We start from the raw sequence: 27,894 nt of genomic DNA, 5'->3' as shown, positions 1-27,894 counted from the left end.
TGAATTTTTTTTTTTTAAAAAATGTGTTTTGTGGGAAAATGGCCTGAGCAGAATTCGCACATGTTCTTCCCAGGGTATCCAAATTCCCTAAGTATATTCACCACAAATGTTACTAAAACTTGGTTTTTGGTGGATGTGCTTGATGGAAAGAAGAGACAGAGAGCTCAAGCACAAAGATAAACAATTATCTCATTGAAACTACATATGGTGTGCATGAAACAAAATTTGAGAGAAATATTGAAGCAACTAATAATAATAATAATAATCTGAGTACAAATGAAGCATATATCAGAAAGCAAAAGCTTTGGGCTTTGGTGAATCAGCCACCTTGAGGGTCTCTTCAATGAGCTTTCTGGCCTTCCTGCTCCTAATCTCCATTCTCATGCTCTCACTCTTCTCCACCTTATCATAATCAGGCTTCTTCATAATCTTCAAAGACCTTATCTTAGATTTCAGAGTCACCATCAATCTTCCCAGACCCATCACTTGTTTGTTGTGCTTCCTTGAATCCTTAAGTTGTTTGATTCTGCTTTGGAATGAGAAATCTATCTTTATAGTTCTCCACTAAATGAACAAAAAAATAAAAATAAATGAAGAGAAATAAGAAGAAGAAGAAGAAAAGGACAAAGAGAAGGAGGAGAAATTAACAAACCTTGTGAAGGAGTGATTTGTGAAAAGTTTTGACCCCTCTTTTGTTATTCAGCAGTACAATTCCTCCACCGAGTGAGCAGAGAATGTGAAAATGGTATTTTGTCTCTATTTATATTTGTCAATGGAAATGAATGCATTCAATAAATGGATGGTAAGGATTTTCCAAATTCTGGCTTCAAAAACAAAGTCAGTTATTTGATGATATGGGATTCTGGGATTCGGTTTCCAACTAAAAAGATTGACTAAAAAAACATTTTATAAATTTAATTTAGTATATGACAACAAAAAATGGTAATATAAAATTGATTGTAGATTGAAAAATATAATACATGTATTACTTCAATAATAATAATAATAATAATAATAATAATAATAATAATAATAATAATAATAATAATACAACAGTAATGAAATACATAGTTTATTATTTTTGGTAAATATTAATATTATAAAATTCTTATAATAGTATAATAGTTATCTTTGTAAATATTTTTGGTAAATATTAATATTTTTAATTTACTTAAAATTTTGAAGACATTTAAGGAATATTTTTTATATTATTTATTATTTTTACATATTTAGTTTATTTCTATTTACAATTAATTAATTATAGTGAATTTTCAAACTTTTTATTCATTAGTATCTTTTCATTTTGTCAATATTTGAGTATTTTACTTTCTTAATCCTTTTTTATTTATTTATCGAAAAATGCCTTTTAATTATTTTAAAACTTGTTTTCCTAATTTTTATATTATTACTAGGAGAAAAGATGCACTTTCTTCCTCTCTCTCTCTCTCTCTCTAATATTTTTAAAAAAAATATAATTAAAATAAAATAGAGATGATGAAGGTTAAATACGAAATTAAATAAGAGTGTATTGTTATTTCGAAATTGGACTTTGAGTTTAATGGATATACATAATTGATACGATAAATTTTATATTGTTAATCAAATAAATATAAATTTTAATGTGACTTTTAGGATGATTATTATTAAAATAAAAAAATTTATTATAAATAATTATTTGTAATTAAAAAATATACACTAACAATATATATACTTTTTTTTCTTGGATTTCATATGCAGTTAGTGGAGTAGTTTTTAATTTTTAATTTTTAATATCCAATTAAAATATAACGACAATGTAATTTATAATATTAGTTAAGATATAAAATAATCTAAAAATATGTAGACAAAAGTATCACCATTATCAATGATAACTTTTTATTTAGTTGATAGTGTAAAAGTTTTATATTAACCATGTATATTCATTCAACTCTATCGAATAATAGTTATAGGTTTAAAAAAAAGTTATACACTAATAGTGTAAAAATTTTGACACAATCACTTAATTACAACTCATTATTCATTATATATAATAAATTTATTGATTTTTAAAATAATTATTTTAAAGTAATATAAACAATGACTTGTGATTGAATATTTAAGATTGTTTTACACTATCAATACATAAGTATTAATATCCATAGATCATAAATTATTATTGTTGTTGTTAACAATTTTAATTTATTTATTTTATCTCTTTTTTATTATTTTTATTGATTTATTTGTTCTAGAAGAATAATGATAATAGATGCTTTTTTTAAAAAAATGAAATGTAAGCAAAAAATATGATCCGCTATTAAACATGACTAGCAAACACTATTTCAATAAAGTCGGGTTTTCTTGAAAAAAATGTTTTTATTTATTATTTTAAGATTTTAAGATTTTAAGATAATACTAATTATTATTTTATTAATTACGTAGGAGTGCATCCTTACTTTTATTTATTTATAATTATTTTTCTCATTAATCATAAAAGTAAAGAAAAAAATTAAATAATAATTTTAATTAAAACAAAAGCATTATTATATTCTTAATTTTTCTGTCAGTTTTTACTAAGGTATAATAATTAACAACCCAAAAGAAGAAACAAGAAGTCATAAGTCATAACTCTCATACGTTGCTGACTTCTATTCTCCTTTTCTTAATGTCAACTATTTTCCTTTTTCGTACTGTTAAAGTCTTGAAGTTCACGCCAATTAAAATCTTAAGGGTTTTGATTTGGGCTCAGGTAGATTTGCTGATACACCAAGCAATTTTTTTAAAATCCCCATTATACCCATTCATTATAAGTAGTGTTTTCCTTTTTCACTTTTGTTCACGTGACATTCTTTTTATTTTTCCTTCATCGTCATTCTCGTGAGAGATGTCCCATGAGAGTTTGTCATTCGTTCTTGTGTCCTATTTGATCGAGGTACATTGTTTATGGAGGTTTATCAACAAGTGGTGGTTGCTTTGATCATTAATAGCGAAGGTAAGTTGTTGATTTCATTTTTTTCGCGTAATAATTATGAATTGATAATCCGTAAGTTATATAAAACTTACGAATTGGTCATCCATAAAAAAACATAGAAATTGGCAATCTGTAAGAAGCATACAGATTATCAATCCATAAGCTTCATACGGATTGGTAATTCGTAAGAAGAATACGAATTACCAATTCGTATGAAGCTTACGAATTGTCAATTTGTATGCTTCTTACGAATTGTCAATTCATAATTTTGTTTCAAATTTATTTGTTATTTTTATAAATTTATTTTATTGTTTAATTAGAAAAAATTAGAATTTTTAATTAAAAAACTTTTAAATAGATATAGTTTGAATATTCTTTTGATCCTCGCTCAGGACATATGAATGCTGCCAACATTCTGCTAAGATACCTCAAGCACACAGCTAGACAAGGGGTCTTCTTTAAGACCAAATCAGACACATCACTCCATGCTTATGTAGATGCAGATTGAGGTTTATGTCTTAACAGCCGGAAGTCGACAACTGGATATTGTATTTTCTTAGGAAATTCATTGATTTCCTGGAAGGCAAAGAAACAGAAGACAGTTAGTAAATCTTTTGCAGAAGCATAATATCGAGCTTTATCATCTGTGTTAAGTGAGCTTACTTGGTTGCGAAACTTGCTAAATGATTTCAACATTAAGATATCATTTGCAGCTGTCTACTGTGATAACAAAGCAGCAATCCACATTGCTACAAATCCCACATACCATGAAAGAACCAAACACTTAGAGATTGATCTGCATTATGCTAGAGAACAAGTTGATAAAGGAGCACTAAAACTGATTGATGTCAGGAAACATCATTAACTAGCATATGTTTTCACAAAATCTTTGCTTCGAAGTGCTTTTCTCAGCACAATTCCCACAAGTTGGGTATTGAGAATATCTTTCTTCCATCTTGAGGGGGGTATTAACATTGTTAGTTATAACTAATTATAATTAGTTTGTTAGTCATTTTCTGTTAGAGTTTGTTAGTTACTTGTGTTAGTCAGCTTACTTGTATATATACCTACATAGGATCTTTTCTGTAGATAGTTAACAGTTTACTCTTTTCAATATAGTTTTCTTCCTCCTAATATTTTCCTCTGTTCATGAGTTTCAATAAGACATCTAGATTCTATGTTAGTTACCTTTGTTAGTCAGCTTACTTGTATATATACCTACATAGGATCTTTTCTGTAAATAGTTAATAGTTTACTCTTTTCAATATAGTTTTCTTCCTCCTAATATTTTCCTCTGTTCATGAGTTTCAATAGGACATCTAGATTCTATGTTAGTCCCCAATCTTTTGATTATTTACCTGATTGTATCAACTATATTCTTATGAATGAAATGATTGAGCCTTTGGAGTAAAAAAAATCATGTTATGACTAATTTGAATCAAATGAGTAAACATTTTTACTTTTTAGTGGTGTCTCTTATTCTAATTATATTTTTGGGTTAATTAAATATTTAGTCGCATAATTTAATTTTTCAAATTCAAATTTATAGTCCATAAAAAAATTTAATGGCTTTTTGTCCTCCATTAAGTTTGCATCAATATTGTTTTCAGTCCCTCTAAATATTTTTTTTTTTATATTTTTAGTCCTTAATTTAATTTTATTACTTAAAAGTAGTTCTAAATATAAAATAAGTGAGAGACTGAAAATAGACCAAACAACACTAATTTGTCTTTTTTTCTTATTTTCTAGCAATTATTGTGAAATAATTTTTAAGTAATTAAAAATATTCAATAAATAATTAAATACTTTTTAACCATTATCTGAAAAGACTAGTTAGTCACAACCTAAATTCAAAACTCTAAAGTAGAGAATCTCAACATATATACATGAACATGATTAATTGTTAAAAAAAAAAACTTAATCAGAACAGGAAACAGCTCAGAGACAACTTCAAGTCACTATACACACGATTTATAGATCAAAATTGCTTTCATTACCCTGTCCCATTTCCCTCTTCTTTTCTCATATTCTCCAACCCTTTACAAGATGAAGTTCCAAAAGATTGAGCTTCTCTTTGGGAACAAAACCCCAACACAAATGCTCCCAAAAGTGACTTTACTTGCAATCTTAGCCATACTTATATTTGCTATCACCCCAATGTGTTATCCTTTGAGTTACTCTTCACTCTTGAAGATCAATAAATATAAGCAGCCTTCAACTACATATGATGGGACAGAAAGCTTGCCTTCAACATCTGTGAAGAAGTGTGACATTTTCAGTGGGGAATGGGTGCCGAATCCAAAGGCACCATATTACACAAACACAACATGTTGGGCAATTCATGAGCACCAAAATTGTATGAAGTATGGGAGACCTGATTCTGAGTTCATGAAGTGGAGGTGGAAGCCAAATGAGTGTGAACTCCCCATATTCAACCCCTTTCATTTCCTAGAAATTATGAGGGGGAAATCTATGGCTTTTGTTGGAGACTCAGTAGGAAGAAATCATATGCAGTCTTTGATTTGCCTCCTTTCAAGGGTAAGTCTTTTTTCAATTTTTCAACTCTGAATCCACATCATTCTTTTATTTGCTTTTGTCTTTCTCTTTGATTTATTGATGCCATTTTCCTTTCAATGGTATTCTATATGCACTGGTTTTCACTCTGGTGAAAAGCCATTATTATTCTTCTCAACTAAGCTAAGTTCATCTCCAATGAATTCGAAAGATGTTTGATGAGTTTCTTAAGATAAAAAATAATTTTCTATTTTCTTTTGTTGTTAGAGAAGTCCAATAAGCATTTTGGATTTCTTAAATTTTAGTCTAAGTATTTTATATAAGCAATTATTCTCTAAAAAATTTTAAAAATAACAAATAATTTAATATGTTCTAACATACTAGAATTTTGGATTTGTTAAATTTTAGTCTAGGTATTTTATATAAGAAATTAATCTCTAAAAAAAATTTAAAATAAAAAATAATTTAATATGTTCTAAGATAGTAGAGGCAGATATCTTAAGTTTTACTATTAGAAATGCCTTATATACATAATTGAGAAGAAATAGTCATCAATAAGTTTCAACCCTCAATTCTAAATCTCTAATTTAGCTTCAAACTAGCGCATTCATTAACGGGGAAATTTATATACAATTTCAATACTCGTTTAAAACAGTTAATTAATATAAACTTTAAATGTTATATTTTCTGGGAGGAAAAGTTCACCTAGCTAGTCCATAATCCTATAAGATATAAGCACATTATGAACACATTTTTCAGCATACTTTATTATTATTTTAAAAAGTCATTAGTCGTCTCGAAACCCATGACTTTTGAAAGTACATATTTGATTTTTTTAAAGATTAGACCAATAATATATATATATATATATATATATATATATATATATATATATATATAACATGCATGGCAGAAGGAGTGATCGAATATTTGCACTGGAGACAAGAGATTAGAGATGCTGAAAATTAAATCAAATTGTTTGTAATTCGCTAAATCAATTTAAAAAAAATAATTAAAAACCACTCAAACAGAAAATTGAAAAATAAAAAATCTTAAAATTTTTTTTTGGTTTAGTTCGATTTTGAGATTTTATTATAAAAAATTAATTCAAATAGAACAAATCACATGTTATATTTATATTAATTTTATTGTGATAATTGATAATAAATAATAAATAATTTATTATTTTTTCTTTTTTTTATACCTAAAATGCTTATTTTAGTTTTATATGTTAAAAACAATGTATTGATATACTTTTATTAAAAAATAATACTAAATATAAAGTGATATACAAATTATTATTTAACAAAAAATATATAATATCATTTTATATTAATACTAAATAGAATTAAAAATAATAATTTTCAAAAAAATATATTAAACAAAATTTAATTAAAAAAATCAATTTTAAAATAATATTATATATTTTTATTAAATTTAGTTGATAAATTTTTATATAAATTTAGTTGGTAAATTTTAAATTATAAAAATATATTAAAAAACCATATAATCAAATCGAATCCAACAAAAAATATTGATTTGATTTGGAATTAATATTACATCTTTATTATATATTCAATAAAAATTGAACTAAACCACCACGCGAACACACTACTGGATATCACATGCATTGAATATAATACTATATGTCCTACCTGTCCCTAACCCGCCACATGAAACATAATCAATTTAGTGTTTTTTATTCTAGTTCTTACTTTCTTTAATTATGACTTCCGAGCAAAACCTAGTGTCTCTAGATTAATGTCTATATCTTAATAATATAAAATAATTTTATATAATTATTTAATTATAAATCATCAGTTAAATTATTTTAAAATAATTATTTTAAAAATTAACAAATTTATTATATATAATAAATTAAAATTAAATCATTACATAAAAGTTTTTACCGTCTATAACTTTATGTGTGTCTATGATCATCTTATATTTATATGAAGAGGTCAATCGTGTCACTGAACCAGCCCTTAAGTCTACAATAATTATAGAATCCTACCAAAGCCCACTAATATGGATCTGGTTTTATTTTTTAAATGATTTTTTTTATTGAAATATTCTCATAAATATTACTGTGGATCTAACTCAAGCACATCATTATTAAAAATTAAGAAGCCTTCTCAATAATATTTTATTTAAATTGTCAGACCTGTAAACCAAATTTGTGTGGAACATGTACAGTAAATTATTAATTAAAATTTCTTATTCCTTCACCAACCCAAACATACCTGCACCCGATACACATTTCATTTTTCTATTTTCTTTTTATCACGTTATATCATATATCAATTCCTTGTCTTTCTTTCCTTCTCATCTTTTGACGTGTCTTCAAGAGATATCCACTAATCTTTTTTATTATAGCTCAATAAATTCTTTGCTTAACAAAAAAAATTAAAATAAAATAAAAACAATCTTAATATTTGAAATTTTGTCTGTCAGTTAAAAAAAATTGTAGTATATATTTGTGCATAGAGGGTTTAATTTTAATCTAAAGGTATTAAAGAACAATTTTAAAGTAATTTAAAGCATTTAATAGAGTGTATTTCGTAGTTCATGTATCCACAAACACACAATAGAAATCTCTTTCTTTTTCCTAATTTATTTACCTAAAATTAACGGTCATGTTTTACGTTAAACAACAGCAACAACATTGGGAGAATTCAAAAAATAATATTCTTTTTCTATTATATGTGCTCTCAAGCCAAAGAACTAAATCAAGTTTAATTTGGGTATTTTGATTGTAGATACGTGGTTTTATCCTTTTGTAAACTTGTGCATGTATATTTTATTTTATTTTTCTTCTTCCATTGATAATTTATAAATTTTCATATTAATCTTAAATCTTAACATTTTAGGTGGAATGGCCCATAGATGTTTCACCCACAACAAATGACTATTTCAGGCAATGGAAGTACCCAAGTTATAACTTCACCGTAGCAGCTTTTTGGACACCCTATTTGGTGAAATCTAAAATGGTAGATTCAATTGGACCTAGTCACAATGGCCTATTTAACCTTCACCTTGATCAAGTTGATGTGACATGGGCAACCCAAATTAAGAAGTTTGACTATATCATCATGAATGCGGGGCATTGGTTTTTTCGTCCAATGATATTTTATGAGAAACAAAATATTGTTGGATGTTGTGACTGTCTGTTAAAAAATGTCACTGACTTAACCACGTACTATGGCTACAGACAAGTTTTTAGGACTGCATTTAAAGCCATCAATAGTTTACAAAACTTCAAGGGAATAACATTTCTTAGAACATTTGCACCATCTCATTTTGAGAATGGGACGTGGAACAAAGGTGGACACTGCGTGAGAACTAAGCCATTTAAGAGCAATGAGATACGATTAGAAGGTACTAATTTGGAGTTATATATGATCCAATTGGAGGAGTTCAAAATTGCAAAGAAGGAAGGTAGAAAGAAGGGTTTGGAATTTAGGTTGTTTGACACCACACAAGCAATGTTATTAAGACCAGATGGCCACCCAAGTAGATATGGGCATTGGCCACATGAAAAAGTGACACTTTATAACGACTGTGTGCACTGGTGCTTGCCTGGACCCATAGACACATGGAATGATTTTCTACTAGAAATGCTGAAGATGGAGGACATGAAATTTACTAGAAGTGAAAGAGATCATGTGCAAACAAATTGACAATTTATTATATGTATAATTATCCTTTGTATGTCTAATTATTTTTTGAAACCATCACATGCAAAATAATTATCTCCCTACGTATCACAAAAGTGAAGACTAGTGGAAGCTTAATTAAATTGATGTAATTCTCGTAATTATTTTAGCTTAGTGGATTTTAATTTAGAAAAAATATATAATAATAGAAAAACATCTTAATTTTTAATAAGATTAGCAAGAATTATTTATAAGATTAGCAAGATATCAAAATTAAATTAACTAATTTAATGTGGATGTAAATATATGATTTGTGCAATATTTATCCATTTTGAATCTCTCTAAAACTTTATTAATATATGATTTCTGCAACAAGCCTAACAGCCCTTGTGATCTATCACGGAATATTTCTATTCCTATCACATAACCCGTCTCACCCATCTTTCATTTCAAAGTTATTAGAGAGAAATTTCTTAGTCTCACTTAATAGACCAAAATCATTAGTTGCAAGCAAAATGTCATATATCAACATACAGAATAAGAAATATAAATTTGCTCCCAGTGACCTTCAGATATATACACCGATCAACAATGTTTTTCTTAAATTCAAAGGACGTAATAGTATCATTGAACTTAAGATACCATTGTCGGGAAGCTTGTTTAAGTCCATATATTGATTTCTTAAGTCTACACACCATGTGTTCCTTTCCTTCTTCAATGAACCCCACTGGTTGGTCCATATAAATATCTTCCTCTAAATTCTCATTCAAAAAGGCAGTTTTAACATCCATTTGATGCAACTCAAGATCATAATGAGCCACCAGTGTCATGATAATCTTGAAAGAATCTTTCTTAGAAAATGGAGAAAATGTTTCCTTATAATCAAATACCATTTTTTGAGTAAAACCTTTAACAACAAGTCGAGCCTTGTGTCATTCAATATTGTCATGAGAGTCACGCTTAGTCTTAAAGACTCATTTACACCCAACTCTCTTGCATCCTTCAGGCAATTCTACAAGGTCCCATACATCATTTTGTGTCATTGATTTAAGCTCATCTTTCATAGCATTTAACCATTTTCCAGAATCATCACCATTAATGGCTTCTGAAAATGAAATTGGATCATTATCAATGCTTAAGTCATTTTTTGACTCTTGTAGATAAATCACATAGTCATTCGAAATAGCAGATCTCCTTTCTCTTTGAGATCTTCTTAATACTATTTCTTGTGATTGTTCTACTATAGGTTCATTGTTAACCTCAGGATCATTAATTTGTTGTTCTTGATTGTTGTGTGGTTCAACAGTATAAGGAACAACAATTCTTGAAGTATAAGCACTAGTTAAAGGAACTTGTACTCTAACTTCCTTAATCTCCACATTCTGTGAAGCTTCACTCCCATTGGTGTCACCATTCTCAATGAACCTGGCATTTCCAGTTTCAACAATTCTTGTACCATGGGTAGGACAATAAAATATATACCCTTTTGACTTTACTGGATAACCAATGAAATATCCACTGATTGTTCTTGCATCCACTTTCTTTTCTTGTGGATTATATATTCTAATTTCTACCTGACAACCCCAAACATGTAGGTGTCTCAAACTAGGTTTCCTACCTGTCCACAATTCAAAAGGTGTCTTTTGAACTGCCTTATTAGGAACCATGTTCAACAAATACTTGGCAGTTTTTAAAGCATACATCCATAATGATACAGGTAAAGATGAATTACTTAACATGCTCCTAACCATATCCATTAAAGTTCGATTGCGCCTTTCTGACACACCATTTTGTTGTGTTGTACCTGACATTGTGTATTGAGCACAAATACCACGTTTTTCAAGGAACTTAGCAAATGGATCAGGATGTTGTCCATTTTCACTATATTTTCCATAATACTCACCACCTCTATCTGATCTGACAATTTTCACCTTTCTGTCTAATTGTCTTTCTACTTCATTTATAAAAATTTCTAAGGCATCCACTACTTGAGATTTCTCATGTAGTAAATAGACATACCCATAACGTGAAAAATTATCAATAAAAGTGATAAAGTATTTTTCTTTATTAAAAGAATTTACATTAAAAGGTCCACATATATCAGTGTGTATAATTTCAAGAAGTTGGTTGCTTCTTGTGGCTCCTTTCTTTGTGTGTTTTGTTTGTTTGCCTTTAATACAATCCACACATACATTCAGATCAGTAAAATCCAAATTTGAAAGAATTTCATTCTTTACTAATCTTTGCATCCTTTCTTTGGAAATGTGTCCCAAACATTTATGCCACAAGTAAGCAGAACATTCATTCACTAAACTACGTTTAGTGACAACATTATGATGCAAGGTCATAAGAGTTTCAACATATAAATTATCAAGATTTAATTTATATAAACCATCATAAAGTGTACCAGATCCAATCATACAGGTATGTTTATACAAACTGAAACAACCATTCCCAAACCTAAAAGAGCATCCAGCAACATCAAGTTTAGACAAAGATACTAAATTTCTAGAAATATTAGGTACATAAAAAGTATCAAATAAGTCTAAATGAAATTCAGTGTCAAGGATTAAACGATAAGTCCCAACAGCTTCCACTAGAACTTTCACTCTATTTCTCATAAAGACAAATTTCTCATTTGGGTTTATGGTTCGGGTTGTAAGGAATCCCTGCATCATATTAGAAACATGAGTTGTACATCCAGAATCAATCCACCAAGTATTATGTGAAACTTCAGTTAAATTTGATTCAAAACATACATGAGCATTATGCTCACCTTTCTTTTCGAACCAAGCTTTACGTTTTAGGCAGTTCATTTGGAAATGTCCAAATTTCCCACAAAAATGACATTTGTCATTTTTCTTTTAGATCTTAGTAGAGGACTCGACAATCCTTAATGATCCTTTGTCCTTTCCATGTTTCTTATTGACTTTCTTTCCAACTCCCTGATTATTCACATAATGAACGGAGTGGTTTCCTTGATTCTTAAGTCTGGTTTCCTCCTGAACTAACATACTATGCAATTCATGCACATTTCATTTGTCTTTCATGGTATTATAGTTCATTTGGAATGGACCATACTCAGACAATAATGAATTCAAAATGAACTGCACAAGGAAATTTTCATCCACCACCATTCCAAGAGACTTAAGTTTTGCTGCAATATTTGTCATCTCAATGACATGTTCATGCATAGTACGAGAACCATCAAACTTCATGGTGGTTAAAGTACTCATTAATGTCCCCGCAAGAGACTTATCAGCAGTTTGGGAGCGGTTCTTCCACAAATTTCATAAATTCTTTTGCACTTTCAGTTTTGGGAAGAACATACTTAATGTTACTTGCTACGCTCAAGTGCATAGGCATCAATCAAATTATGTTTGACCTTTCCCAAACCTTATAATGAGTTTTCTCTTCATTGCTACTAGCACCAGTAATAGCAGCAGGTTTTTCAACTTGAAGAGCCAAATCAAGATCCAACACACCTAAGTGAAATTGAACTTGTTCGCTCCAATCAGAGAAATTTAACTCATTAAAAATCAAAACAGACATACCAAGAGAATGCAAAGATACAGGAAGGGATACTACAATTAATACATGCTTAACATTAATACTTTGAGTCATAAATTGAACTTACAATACAGATTCAAACAACAAACCAACATTCTATGTATACTAATGTTCTCCTTTGGGTGATACATTAATACACAAAGAAACATACCGATGCTGATAACTTTAACATTATTTGGTAAGACATATGCATTAATTAGAAATACTTATTATCTTTGGATATATAAATAAAACTAATAATGCATGCATACTACCAACAGTCATATCCATAAATTATAAGAACAATCAATCAACCTTTGGGTGATCCATAAATGTCTTATAATAATGAACTTCAATTAACCCATAAACCAATAATCTATAATTTAGCATCCATTCTATGGGTAATTGAAATAAATTTTCAATAATTTGGGATTAAACAAAACATAAAGATTTGACCATTTTGGTGATTATAAATCTATCATACATTTAATCCAAATTACTTTATCCAATTTTGAATTGAAATTGACGTAAGAGAGGGATATTGAATTTCAATTCAAGACATTCAAAAATTGGATTCAGGGCATTCCAAACTCGAAAACAATTATAATATGCACAACGAAAAACAAAATGGTTTGAATAATTTTCCAATTGGAATTAGATTCATACAATTTGTGGAAGAAACATCATTCATGGAGAATCACAAATTCGATAACCTATACTCTGATACCACATGTTAGTTATAGATTTCATACATTTATATTCAATGAATCTATTGCATATTGTAAGGATCTTAAAATTTATGATTCCCTCACACAGTTTGAAAGTAAGTAGAACTTACCTTGATCCATGAAAGCATAAGTTCTTCAATCTTCTTTGTCCCAATCTATCTCTTTCCTTTCTGTTATTTTCCTCTCACGTTCTTGATGGTAATTAGAGGAAGAATGCTTATGACAGAGATAGAACCCTTTGCCTTTTATAAACCAACTTCCATCAAGTTAGTTATCGAAAGTTTATTAACTTCTCATATTTGTCAATAGGTCCCTTTATTTTATTAAATCAAGTTTAGGCTCTTAATTCACATGAGTCACATTATTCTAACAAGCAGGTGTTTAGGTTGTTTGGCTCTTGTGCCAAATGGACATTTTTAGTTAGGAATATTAATATGATGCTTTAAACATTTTGTAAACATAGATTTCGATGAAATTTGAGATTAGCCTTTGAGGTAAGTGAGAGTTGTGTCTTGGTTCTTGGATTGGAACCTTTTTATTGTTATCTCTTCTGTTATGATATTTTTTAACCCTTTTGATTCCATTTATTGAGTTTTTGATGCTGAAATTTGTGATCCATGCCAATGAAGTCAATGATTAAGTAGGTCTACATTAGAACAAAATGGGATGGGCCACAACTCAGAGATCCCAAACTGGCCCAACAATTAGTTAGAGAAGTTGTTAATCATTTAGTCTTATTGTTGTATTGTAACAGTTAGAGAAAAGGGGGCTAGCTGAGATTGTTGGTGAGATAACACTTTTATTTGTATTGTATCTCATAATCTGTTTTTGGTTTTATATATCAATGACCAGATTGAAATAGGCCTTATGGTCTGCCAGCAGTTTGGGGGAATCAATGGAATTTGCTTTATGGATTGATGGGTTGGGGGAATCAATGGCAGCAGTTTGGTTTTATATATCAATGACCAGATTGGAATAGGCCTTATGGATTGATGGGAATTGTTGCAGAGGATAATTCAGATCCAAGAGGAGCAAATGTAGAGCTTACGTTCCCGTGTCCCTGTGTGAGATCATCGAAAGTACAAGGTTTGCCCAAGTTCAAGTATTTTTACTACTGCTCACTGCAGTGTGACATGTTCCAGACACCTACCGAGGATGAAAAGGTACTATTGTCTTACTACTTTGTCCTTACTGCAGAATCTGATGCCTGCAAATTAAATATAATTGCACTACTTTTATAAGAATTGAATTACCACCATTAGTTTCTATACTTCATTTTTTTTGTTCAACATGAGTGATATGAACATGGTCTTAAAATTCAAATGTGAGAATTTCACGTACATTACTTTATCAAATATCATGTATGGATGGTTCTCAAATCTTTATAAACAATCTTTATAACTGCTCTAACTTGCTTTTGCTAGGTTATCCGTTTCTCTTCGTAGCCTACATCCAACTTGCAGTGCCTGTCACTCGATGAAAAAGGACTGGAGATGATTGATAGTTGTATTATAAAGTTAAGGACATTACAATCATGCTAATATATAGTCTTTTTTCATATTTTCAGCTTCTCTGCGGTCCTCAATTTTTGGGACCAAATAATTATTTAACTTAGGAGCTATTTTTTAATAAAAAAAAATTTAATAACTTTTTTTTCTATGAAAATGTCTTAGAAATTTTTAATTTATCAACCTCTTATTTTTATTTAATCTATCATTTCAATCTTTATTTTTTAAACAAATTTTAATATTCGTTAAAATAAAAAAAAAACTTTAAAGAACTAAAATTGAAAACATCCTATTTTATAGAAATCAAGAGGTTATTTAAGTTTAATTAGAAATAGACGAGCATAAGAAATTAAAATTTGTATAGGTACAATTTTACATGTTTAATTATATTTAATTTAAAAGTATTACTTTTGTCAATTTTTTAAGACATTTAAACAAATAATTATTTTTGAAAAGAAAAACATTTGTTGTCATATTGAAACTTATGCTTATTGTGTGTGTATTCAGGATTTCTGTATGCATACACTAATAAAGTTTGGTTCAGTTAATAAGAATCAAACTCATTATTTAAAAAAGATGAGTTTAATTTCTCTTACTAATATGAGAACTTTTATTGATGCATCTTGAGACTTACTTTGATCCTAATAAACTTAAAGAAGTCAATTTACCCAAACTTATATATATATATATATATATATAAAAGATGAAGTGTGGGTCTCAAGGTTACTCCTAGACGAGTCAAAGAAAAGGAAAAAAGAATTCCGATGGCCACCTTAACAAAAGAGTGCAAATACTTAACTTGAAACTAGAGAACACCATTTTTTTATATAATATTATTTGAGATTATAATATAACTTTAGTGGACAGATATTAGCGTAGTTCCGCTTTATTTAGAGTCCATTTGCAATCTGCAAATTTAAAATAAAGATTTCAGAAGTTTTGTTGGCAAGCCTACATCAATCTAATCAACAAGCATGCCATACTTTTTATTATTCTTTTTCACTTGCTTGCTAAAGTTGTTTAGCAGGTACAAATAATTAAGTCATTTGACTCTGTTTACTAACTCCTGGACTTAATTTGAGATTGGAAAGGAATTAACTAAAGCCGAATTGTAGAGAAATGGTATGTTTGGAAGAGAAAAAAAAATAGAAAGGAAAAAAATATGAATAACAATATATGTTTTGTTTGGTAGAAACAATTGGAAAGAAAATAAAAGGGAAATTTGATTTTCAAAACAAAGATTTAAAATCTTGTTTGATTTTGTTTTGTCTTTTAATTTTTAAAAAATAGTTTGTAAATCAATTCTAAAAATCTGTTGTTGAGGAAAAATTTTAAAAATCGTTTGGTAATTTTATTTTGAAAGTTGTCTTAATGGAAAAATATTTTCTTGTTAATTTTTTTCTATACATGTTTTTAGAACTAAAAAATAGAAAACTTGTTAAATTATACTAACTATCTCGTATCAATAACCATAAACCAACAACATAACCCAAACACCCATGCAATTGGATAATAAGGTAAACGTATATGTGCAAAATTTACCCGTCTACCTATATACATACTTCGTGTTTAAAATGAAATAACAATTTCATCTTTCACAAGTACTAACTTGTCATCCTATGTAAGCCGAAATAGTTTCTTAATAAAAAGGATTTGTAAAAATTGTTTAAAACATTTCCTGTATTATATTTCGTTCGGTAAGATGAAGAAAAAAATGAGTTGGGTGTTGGTTTCAAATATCGGTGAATTTTAACTAATTTTATTTTATATAATGAGATATTCTTAAAAAGTTAAAATATATTTTTTATTTTCATAAATATATGAAAACATTTAAAATTTTTGTAAAATTTTCAATATGTTTTTTGTTTTCGTAAAATTGAAATATTTTTTTTTCAAACATATGCTCGAGTAAATCTAAACCTACCATGATGATGACTTTTTCGGTGGATCATATCTGTTATGCACATAAATGATGTATATGTGATATTTTCTTACATTGGATATGCATACAACGGATAATGTAGTATACAACAGATGTGCATAAGTTTGGATGTCTAAACCTTATTATAATCCAAAAATGACACATTTCAACTTAATTTCTAAGGACGAATTGAAAAATATATTAAAATTTTTACATGAACAAGTTCTGAACATTTGCATATTTATGAGAATAAAAACATATTTTAACTTTATTAAAATACCTCTTCATTTAATTGAGATTTAATTTATTTCTAGTCTCTTTCTTTTATTCTTAATATCAAATTCTAAAAAAGAGTAATTTTAAAAAAATATATATTTTAAATAAGATTCATACAATTAAATGATATTAACTAACTCTTGATTAAAAGTTTTCTTTTCTTATACTTGCGGGACCAGAGAGAGTACAAACCTATAAATTAAAATCAAGAATGATGTTCATTGAATAACAAGTAAGACTTATAAAATTAAAATTTTTCATAAATTTCAATAGTGTGTTAAAATATTCAATGAATATAATTGAGTTGATAACACATGTTTAAGTTTACAGGGAAAGATATGTTACTTGTAAAAAAACTCTCATTGAACTCATATATAAGCAAAAATAATTAATTTCGTATTAATTAAAAATGTTAATTGATATTATTTAGTTTTACTAATATTAAGTAAAAAAAATAAAATTATTGTTAAAATGTCCTTCATTCGAACTTTTATCATCAATAAAAAAAAGTCATTAAAAATAGAATTACAATTAAATGAATGATGTTTTAAGAATGATATAATTAAATAAAAATGAAATTAATTATATTTGCTTATATTTAAATCCAAGATACAAGACATCTTTTTTTTACTTATATGAAATAGTACATTGTTGAAGAAGGACGAGAAACATTAAGTGTAATTAAGTTTCAAAACAAAAATTAATTTCATAATGGATAAAAAAAATTAAAACTTGTAAAAATATATTTATTGTGGTTACAATAAATAGTGTCATAAATATCAATGAAGAGAAATATTACATTTATTATGTGTCATAAATATTTATTTAATTAATACAATAAATAATCATATTTAATGTTTAAACATTAATAACATTCGCATGAATTAAGTTTCTACATTTAATTTTTGAGTACTATTCATGAATAAGGTCGCTTCCCCAAACATAAGTACTTGTGAGAAGAAATAAATGCATATATGGTTAATTTATAGAAGAAAAGAAAATCAATTCTGAATCAGAACCCGAAACAACTCAAAGTCAACTTTAAATCACTTTACACACAATATATAGAGCAACAATGCTTCCATGACCCTATGCGATTGCCCTACTCTTCTGTGCCTTTCTCTTCTTTTTTTCTTCTCTCATTATTCACCATCTCTTCCAAAAATGAAGTTCCAAGATTATGAGCCTCCCTCTAGCCCAAAACACATGATCCCAAAAGTGACCTTACTAGCAATCTTGGTCATACTAATATTTGCCGTAACCCCTTTATGGTACCCTTTGTTGAGTTACTCTTCACACTTGAACATCAATAAGAATATTCCATCATCATCTTCATCATATGATCAAAGGCAAGAAGAAAACTTGCCCTCAACATATGTGGAGAAGTGTGACATTTTCAGTGGGGAGTGGGTGCCAAACCCAAAGGCACCATACTACACAAACAAGACATGTTGGGCAATTCATGAGCACCAAAATTGCATCAAGTATGGGAGGCCTGACTCTGAGTTCATGAAGTGGAGGTGGAAGCCAAGTGAGTGTGAACTCCCCATATTCAACCCTTTTCAGTTCCTTGAAATTGTTAAGGGAAAATCCATGGCTTTTGTTGGTGACTCAGTGGGAAGAAATCAGATGCAATCCATGATTTGCCTCCTTTCAAGGGTAAGTTACTAAACACTCTCTCTTCTAAATTCTAAAATCATCTACCTGAAAATTCTAAAATTCTGCATCCACAATTATTATTATTATTACTATCACTACTGTGATTGTGATCACTTGTTGGTTTCCCATTTGCTTTTTTGTCTTTTTTCTATTTGATTTTTTTAATACATCGCTTTGGTGTTACGTAATTTGGCATCTGATTACAGAACAATACTAATAAATCTTTGCTTTTAACCCAAAACTTTAAAGTGAAAAATACCTTCATTCAGTTATACTCTTTTCCTTTTCAATGACAATATCCATACTATATGGGATTTTCATAATAGTGAAAAGCAATCATTATTCTTCGCTGTTACACATAGAGACTTGTCAAGAGATTATAGCCATCAATAATGTTCAACACCCATCCATATAATAAATCTCTAACTTAACTTCTAATTAGAACATTATTTCAGCAATAAATCTTGATTTCAATACTATTTAACAAACTTAGTTAATGTACACATTATTTTAATTATTATTGTTATTATTTAAAATAAGTAAATTTATAAATATTAATTATTTGGATACAAAAGTAACATGCATGTGATATATAATGATCAAGATAGCATGCATGCCAAAAGGAATCGAATCTTTGGTCTGAAAAATCTGGCGATCACATTGAATGTACTGTAGCATGGCTTGTCCCGAACCTGGCCACATGAAACAGAGTGTAGTCAGTGTTCTTCATAATATGCCCCCAGTTCTTGCTTTTGTCTACTTTCGAGTTCCCAGCAATTTTTTTTATTTTATAAAATTAGTACAGCAGAGCGAGGCTGACTCTGAAATATACCTGCACAACACTCGGGAATTGAGATTGAGAGAGTTATTTAAGGTTTTTTTTTTCTTCTATATTTAATTTTTTTTTATCTTCTCTCTCTTTTTTATTATTATCTTTTCTCCCAACGTATTTCAATTGTTTTTTTTTTCTTCTGTGTCGTTCACAGCGATGTTATCTGATTTGAACAGAATTTTTTTTTATCAAAATTATATGTGGTCTATATAAAAAATATCCTTTTTTAAACAATACAATCCTCTCATTTCTTTCTTATCATTTAATTATATGTGATATCCATCATAATTTTTGTATTTTCTTTCTCTTTTCTTTTAATTTCTTCTTTCTATTCATCCATTCCTCTTAATGAGTTTTAAAACAAGCATTATATTACTATACTATTTATATAATATTATATTTGTCTGCCATTTTTCAATATATGATTTTTTTATCACATTAATTAGCTTGTCTTATACTATTCTCTGTTGTTTTTTCTTATTTTACTTTTTTGTTATAAAAAGAGTTGTTTTTATTTTGTTTTTTTCATTAAGACAGTATTTATTATTTTTAGCTGCTAAAAAATGCACCATCTCTTAAATTCTTTATTTATAGAAATGTATTAGGACTTTTTTGAGTAAGATTATCCAAAAGCATTTCTACAAGAAGAAAGGAATAAAAAATGAAATGAGATGTTAAAATTAGCTTATGGACAAATTAATTAATTAGTAGAAATTCTCTCGTATAACTTCTTTAAAAAAAATGAGAGAATTTCTATTGTACATATGTTAATATGAGTTTATACAGAAATTTATTTCTTTTTCTTCTTATTTTTAAAAAATACAATTTGTGTTAACTTATTCATAAACTTTTCTGTCGGTACATTTAATTAAATCTCTGCGGATGACAACATTAATATAATGAAGAGATCAATCATGTCATCACCTAATCCAGCTCTTAATTAAGTCTACAACTAATTATAATTGTTGAGTCCTAACAAGGTCCACGCGTAGTAGAACTTGTTGAGACGTCACAGTTGAAAGATATACACAAAGGAAAAAAAACAAAATGCATGCCACTGCAATACTTCATAATTCATATTCTAGCTTTCTTATTCCTCAGTCTCGGTGATACTTCTCTCTTTCGGCATGTGAGACTAGTTTGAATTCGTCTAGAACACTGAATTTTTTATTGTAAATGTCCAACAAGTTACATGACTCAATTTGATTTATTAGCTTATTTATTGTACTAGTATTTTAACTGAAGTTTTTTTATATTAAAATATTCTCATAAACTATTACTGTCACTCTGTCAGGATGCTCTTATAAATTGCTTTGACCTGTTGTTAACCAAATTTTCATGGGATACTACTATTATTATGATTATTATTATTATTATTATTGGTTTGGGTTGGCTAATATTATCACAACTTGATTTAGACTTGAGTCGGTGAGATTACAAATGTTTGAAATAATATCAAATGAGAATTCTTGTTTAATTTAGAAATATTACTATAAATTGATTTAAGACATACAATTATACATGAATAGTCAGCATTAAAAATTAGTTAGTGATTACATGATCATTTAAAAAAATTAAATATATTTATCTTTTAATTTTGATTATTTAAATATAATCTAATAGTCTTATTATTATTTTCATTTTGTAAAATAACGAAGAGTTGTTACTTAATAAATTTTAGATAAAATTTTGTTCAATTTATTATTGCATTAATGAAAATAAAAATAAAAACACGAGGGAACCAAAAGTGAACTAGAGTCTGAAGTAGTTGTTGACTAATCTACCAAAGGAAGGAAAACAACTGATGCTTACTGTTGTTTGACAAATCCAACTAACAAATCCTTTGGGCCTAAGTTGTTGTTTGTATGTGAAAAATGAATAATTGCTTTTGGAATCCCAGACGAAATAATCTGATGGGGGCCCTTAAATTATTTAAGTAGATAACTATGCTAAGAAATTGAATGAGTGATTCACAAAAAAAAATAAAAAATGAATGAGTGTGTATGTGCATGTAACCTAATTTTATGTTGCAATGAATTGATGTTTTAAGATGATAGAGAGAATAAAACTTTTTTTTATAACGTATAATTATTCCCTCTATTACAAAGCAATTATATCGTTTTACGTATTAGCTAGCCCTTCATATGAAGATTGTCTAAATCATGTTATTTTCTAATATTAAGAAAGTATATATTACTTCTTTTTTTCAATTTTATTCTTTTCTTTCCGCACTTATAAATATTTTATCTTGATATTTGTAAAATTAGGTTTTCATTATCCTTTAAGGAAATATAATATTAAGAATATATAATTTTAATAAAAGAATAATTTAATCTTATCATTAACTTTTTTCTAAATTTTAGAAATATTATTATTATTTTTTTATTTTTGGGCTAGCTCTCCCAAACGAAAATTATTTTAAAATAAAAGCAGTAGATGAAAGATAGTATTATGAAAAGTGCATTAAAATTAAAACTTATTATAAAAATATGTACCTATTTTTTTCATCTCATTTTTTATGTCACTTTCTCATCACATTACTTATTATTATATTTATTAAATTCTTTTTTTCCTATTTTTCTTTTTCTTTCCGCCCAATCCATCTAAAATGAGTTATACTTTTTGGTATTTTCCTAATTAAATACATATCGTAAAGTTAGCTGTCAAATTCTCTTGTCATTAACAAACAAAAATATAGTTATCTATGGGCTGGATCCTTCGAGTGTGTAACATGCACCATAATGGGGACCTGTAAGTTTGGCTCGAATTGCAATGATTACAAATGTGATGTTACTTAAAAAAAATCAACTCTGTGGAATGTTTGGGGCCTATGGGCTAAGTTTAGAAGATTTAAAATCAGTACATGGTACATAGTACATATAGCATAGAAATAGACAGCAGTGAGACTCCAATTATAGAAATATCAGGTTAAATTAAACATGTCTTTAGGGGAAATTGAAATTTAGGGTGCTCTCTCTTGTTCCTTTGCTCCTATCTTTGTCATGATCAAATGAAATATTAGTATTACTTAATTAATTTAAAACATAGTTAAAGTAAGAATATGTGTCCTTACCATAAAAAGAAAAGAAAGAGGAAGAATGTGTACTTTTACGTAGTTGATAACTTTATTGAAAGTTAAATGAAGATTAATAATATCTTAATAGTGGGAATGGTGAGTGATTTCAATACTTTATATTCTCACGGCAAATGCAATATAATTATAACAATCAATAAATATTGAGTTTTTTCTAACCAGTGTCCTGAAGGTATTATTGTTAAAGAACTAAAAATAAAAAATATTTATTATGTAAATCATAGGAAATTAAATTAAATGTAAAAAAATTATGAGTATAATCTGATTTTTCATCTCTCAAAAAAAATATTTCTACTTTAAATTTTAATTAATACCTTAAAGCACTGGTTAACATTTATCATAAATATTTATGCAGTAAAATTTTTTATAAATTGATCAAGATGTGAAACACACATAAAATAAGAATAAATAGTCATTTTCGTCCTCATTGATAAATTTGTTTCCGAAAAATAGAAATTCAAATGTTAATTCCCAAAAGTGAAAAAAGTATAATTTATCAGCCCTCTACATATTTAGGGATGGAAAAGATTATTTATCCAAAATATAATTTAATGTTCATATTTCCCCTCTTTTTTTAATCGTTGCAAACATAACATCACAATAAATAATTAAAAAATAACAAAACAAATATAAGTTACAACAAATATAATAATAAACATACTATTGATTAATAAGCATAATTTGTTTATTGTTCTAAAATATGAGACTCAAATAAAAGAACACAGTCATTAAGTTAATCCTTACAAAATAAATGAGACTCAACTTTATTTTATCACTACTTGTCACAATAGATTTCAGACCAATAGGTTGATTATGCTTATTAATCAATATTATACTTATTATTATGTTTGTTGTAACTCATGTTTGATTTCCTATTTTTTTAAATTGATTATTGTAATATTATGCTTGCAACGATTAAAAAAAAGAAGAAAATTTAAAAATTAAATTATATTTGATAAATAGTGATTTTCGTCCTTTAATGTACAGAGCGCTAACAAATTAGTACTTGAATGTGTCACGGATAGAAATTAACAAATGGATGAATTTGTCCACTTTTTTTACTTTTAAAAACTAAAATTGAACTTTTATCTGTTTTAACAAATTTATCAATCTTTTACATGTGTAGGACAAAATGGTTATTTAACCCATAAAATAATTAACATACATGCACTGTGTCAATAAAGATTGATATGGACCCAATTAACATATCTTAGACCTACTAATTATGGTTTGATTGAATATACTGTGTTGTGTGTATGAAAAACAAACACGTGTGCCGGAATTGACAAATCTCATAATTGTGGGTCAAGTTGTATTGTGGTCTGGTTTAAATTTTCTTTTTATATGTGCGTTAAAAAAATTGTGTATTCCCATAGCTTTGATAGTAAATATCCTAAATTATATGTTTGGATTTGTCTGGAAACTTTTAGCGTTTCAGGACTCTCGTTTACTTAAAAATTAGATACAAATAGTTTTATTAAAATTAATTTGTTTAAAATTACGTTTCAATCAGATACAATTATTTTTGGTTATGGCAATAATAATAAGTTTAAGACTTATAACCTCACATAAATTAATTTAAGTTTCAAATAAGTATAGAAATTAGCTATTAGTGCTTGATTGGAATCAGTTCAAATAATAATAATTATATTACAATTGTCTAATGTAAATTATCACAAACCCAAGTTATAATTTTTTGAAAACAGTGTAACCAAAGTATTTGAACAATTTCAATACTTTTTTTCCTATACTAACATCTGCTTGAGCCCTCTCTTTATGTCAACAAGTAAGCTGGACACTCTTTTCTTTTTTGCATTTATTTGAATAAATTTTTAAAATTTAATTTTCTTTAACTTGTCAGGTGGAATGGCCAATAGATGTATCATACACTACTGATGAATATTTTAAGCGATGGAAGTATCCGAGTTATAACTTTACCATGGCCACATTTTGGACACCCCATTTGGTAAGATCCAAAATGGCAGATTCACATGGTCCAAGCAACACCGGCCTTTTTAACCTTTATCTTGATGAGGTTGATGAGAAATGGACAACCCAAATTGAAGAATTTGACTATATCATTCTTGATGGAGGGCATTGGTTCTACCGACCAATGGTGTTCTATGAGAAGCAAAAAATTGTTGGATGTCACTATTGCCTCTTAGAAAATGTCCCAGATTTAACCATGTTCTATGGTTATAGAAAGGCTTTTAGGACTGCATTCAAAGCTATCAATAGTTTAGAAAATTTCAAGGGTATAGTATTCCTTAGAACATTTGCACCATCTCATTTTGAGAATGGAATATGGAATCAAGGTGGGAATTGTGTGAGAACTAAGCCATCTAGGAGTAATGAGACAAGGTTAGAGGGCACTAATTTGGAGCTATATATGATCCAATTGGAGGAATTCAAGAAAGCTGAAAAGGAAGGTAGAAAGAAGGGTTTGAAATTGAAGTTACTTGACACCACACAAGCAATGTTATTGAGACCAGATGGTCATCCAAGTAGATATGGACATTGGCCACAAGAGAATGTAACATTATATAATGATTGTGTGCATTGGTGTTTGCCAGGACCCATAGACACATGGAGTGATTTCTTGCTAGAAATGTTGAAGATGGAAGGCGTGAGATCTGCAATAAGCTAAATTTATAAGTATTATTAATTTAACTATTTTTTTCTTGTAAATTATCATTGACAATATTATTTTTGTAATTTTATAAAGATGAAATTTGTTATGCCATAATAAAAGTGAATATTTTAAAAAAATTATAGAAACAATCAAGATATACATGTTCAAGAGTTTATCTCAACGTGTATTTTATAGCATTCTATGAGATGATTACAATTATCTCAACCATTTTGTACTTAAATTTTATGAATAAAAAAATGATGATATATTGTACATTTTTTTATATATATTTTCATAACTCAATGTTAAGGTCTACATATCACATACGTCTAAGGCAATATACATTATTATCTTAAGGGTTAACTACGTTTTATAATAAAAACTAAGACTATGATTAATTAGACAACAACAAAGCATGCCAACGAAGAAATAGCATGATCCTTTATTGTTTTCCACAGGTCTCTGCTCACAACTAAATATCAAGGGCATGAACAAACAACAAAAAAAAAATGAGATCCTAAAAATAAGATAAATAACTTAAACATGTTATAGGCTCACATCAAATCTTATACATTTATAATTACAAAACATTTGTCAATGTTGCGGATGTTAGTCATTGTGTTATTTATGTATGTATGCATATGATCCACAACTCTGTAAAATAATAATAATGTGATTACATTTCTCAATAAGAGAAAAGCTGATGATAAATTTTATATGATTGACTAAAATTTATTAGAAATTACAAATTTTTGTGAGTCTCATTTGTTATTTAATGAGTCTTTCTTAAATTAGTAATTTTTAATAAATTTTAACCAATAATAGAGTATGTGTTGTTAATATTTCTCTTCTCCGTACCTAATAATGAATTAGGACATTCTCAATAAACTTGATATTTGATCAATCACTAGTTAGGATAGCTTTGTTATGCATATCCCTTTTACAATTGAAAGGTGGCTAGCCTTAGCCCTAATAAAATTAAATGCGATGTTATCCCTAAGGCCTTTTCACACTCTTGATCTCCTTCACGGCCCAATTAACTAAAATGTGAAACTAGCTACTAAGGGGGTTTATCTAAGTTGGTTGAATATAGTGTGTTAATTGTTGTAAATCTCTTGGTACATGTCTTTGATTCCTACAAATAAAAAAGTGTAAAACTATCTTTATGCACAACATGCTTTATAAGTTAAGAACCACTAAAAGCTGTTACAATTTCCCTATAAATTCTTGTTGGCTGCAATTAATTGTAACATTGTGTTTTGCAAAAATGGGCTAAGATTCATTTGATAATACTTAAGTCCACTAATATTCTGATTAATGGTAATGGGCATTGGACATCTAATGATAGTTAGTGTGAGAAATAGTATGGGCCTAACCACTAGGCCCATAATGGGAGGTGAAGTGGATCAATTAATCAATAAAAAAAATAATTGAATAGTAACACACAAACTGATTAGGCCTTTTCTTGCATAAAACACTTGCTTTTAATTTTTCTTTCTTAGGCTTCTTGCTTGGAAATCAAAAGTTCAAGAGCAAGGTGTTTCCTTCTTAAGTACCTAGATAAAATAATTATTTATTGAAAGAATCTCCAAGTTAAAACATTAAATATTGCTTTAAAAGTTACTCTAAAAATCACAGATTCTACTATTCGCATATTCTTGTATTAAATGTTTTTTTATACAGAGTAGATATTGCATCTTAACTATGTAGCTGTTTCGTAAAAAAAAAAACCTTTTAATGAAATATTAGAGTTATACTTTTGCAAAACAAGGTTTTTTAGAACATACAATAAATATGAACAAGAAGCAATAAAGAAGGATACAACACACAAAAGAACTATACTGATTCACCTTAACCTGAACTATGTCCAATACCTACACTTATAGACTCTCTACACTAAGATAAAATACACAACAATGATATTCATTCTTCTAAAGCCTCCACAAGCTCCTACATGCAATATTTTAAACCTTTATAGGTTTCACTCGGTACTTGCAAGCAAAGCCACCACAAATATTTTAAACCTCTACAAGTTTCACTCAATATTCTTTAAGCCTAAGCTCGTAGTTCCAAGCATTCTTTCAAAAAGTTTCTTCAAGCTTCACCTAAGTATTCATTCAAAAAGTCTCTCAAGGTTGCACACCCTGAGTAGCAAATGCTATTGGGCTCATACAACACCTATTGTGTTCACACAAAATTTAGAAACAACAATCATTTTATTTCTTTTTTTAGTTCTTCCACTATCCTAAGGGAGTTGATACTACACCTTTAGTTAAGGCTCTTCGTATGAAGGTGTTTACAAACACTCTTTTGAATTTGGCTCTAACCTAGAGTATTTTGGTTTATGAAAATTCTTCTAGTTGAGGTATTTTTTATTGACTTTTTCCTAACCTTATCTTTTCAATTTGGCATTCCATTTCCTGAAAATTGCTCCTCAAATTTGCATCCTTAAGTAAATCTTGGAGCTAGTTGTTTATGGTCATCTAAGGTGGTATTTAAAACATCATATGTTGCATGAGTTATCCAAGTTCACAAGTAGGCAATTCAAATTTGATCTTCTCCTTCAAGTCTTCTAGAG

The 27,894-nt window shown here is 28.1% G+C and overlaps 2 protein-coding genes across 2 annotated transcripts; both read left to right on the top strand.

Moving 5' to 3' along the window:
* Positions 1-4,858: 4,858 nt before the first annotated feature.
* On the top strand, positions 4,859-9,278 carry LOC114381998 (protein trichome birefringence-like 19). Its single transcript, XM_028341227.1, has 2 exons — positions 4,859-5,485; positions 8,332-9,278. The coding sequence occupies exons 1-2, from the start codon at positions 4,994-4,996 to the stop codon at positions 9,139-9,141; spliced, it is 1,302 nt and encodes a 433-aa protein (XP_028197028.1). The 5' UTR covers positions 4,859-4,993; the 3' UTR covers positions 9,142-9,278.
* An 8,805-nt stretch (positions 9,279-18,083) lies between these two features.
* On the top strand, positions 18,084-25,465 carry LOC114382597 (protein trichome birefringence-like 19). The gene is made up of 2 exons (XM_028342131.1): positions 18,084-18,758; positions 24,546-25,465. Exons 1-2 carry the CDS (start codon positions 18,183-18,185, stop codon positions 25,329-25,331), a joined length of 1,362 nt encoding a protein of 453 aa, XP_028197932.1. The 5' UTR covers positions 18,084-18,182; the 3' UTR covers positions 25,332-25,465.
* The last annotated feature ends 2,429 nt before the right edge of the window (positions 25,466-27,894 follow it).

The sequence above is a fragment of the Glycine soja genome, chromosome 13 (assembly GCF_004193775.1).
Source record: "Glycine soja cultivar W05 chromosome 13, ASM419377v2, whole genome shotgun sequence".
NCBI lineage: Eukaryota > Viridiplantae > Streptophyta > Magnoliopsida > Fabales > Fabaceae > Glycine > Glycine soja.
The sequence above is the reverse complement of the archived record's forward strand: the minus strand, read 5'-3'. Positions and strand labels throughout refer to the sequence as shown.

Coding starts and splice junctions, on each gene's coding strand:
- LOC114381998 (XM_028341227.1), top strand. CDS start 4,994: ATGAAGTTCCAAAAGATTGAGCTTCTCTTTGGGAACAAAACCCCAACA. Junction 5,486..8,331: donor TGATTTGCCTCCTTTCAAGG/GTAAGTCTTTTT, acceptor TTAACATTTTAG/GTGGAATGGCCCATAGATGT.
- LOC114382597 (XM_028342131.1), top strand. CDS start 18,183: ATGACCCTATGCGATTGCCCTACTCTTCTGTGCCTTTCTCTTCTTTTT. Junction 18,759..24,545: donor TGATTTGCCTCCTTTCAAGG/GTAAGTTACTAA, acceptor TTAACTTGTCAG/GTGGAATGGCCAATAGATGT.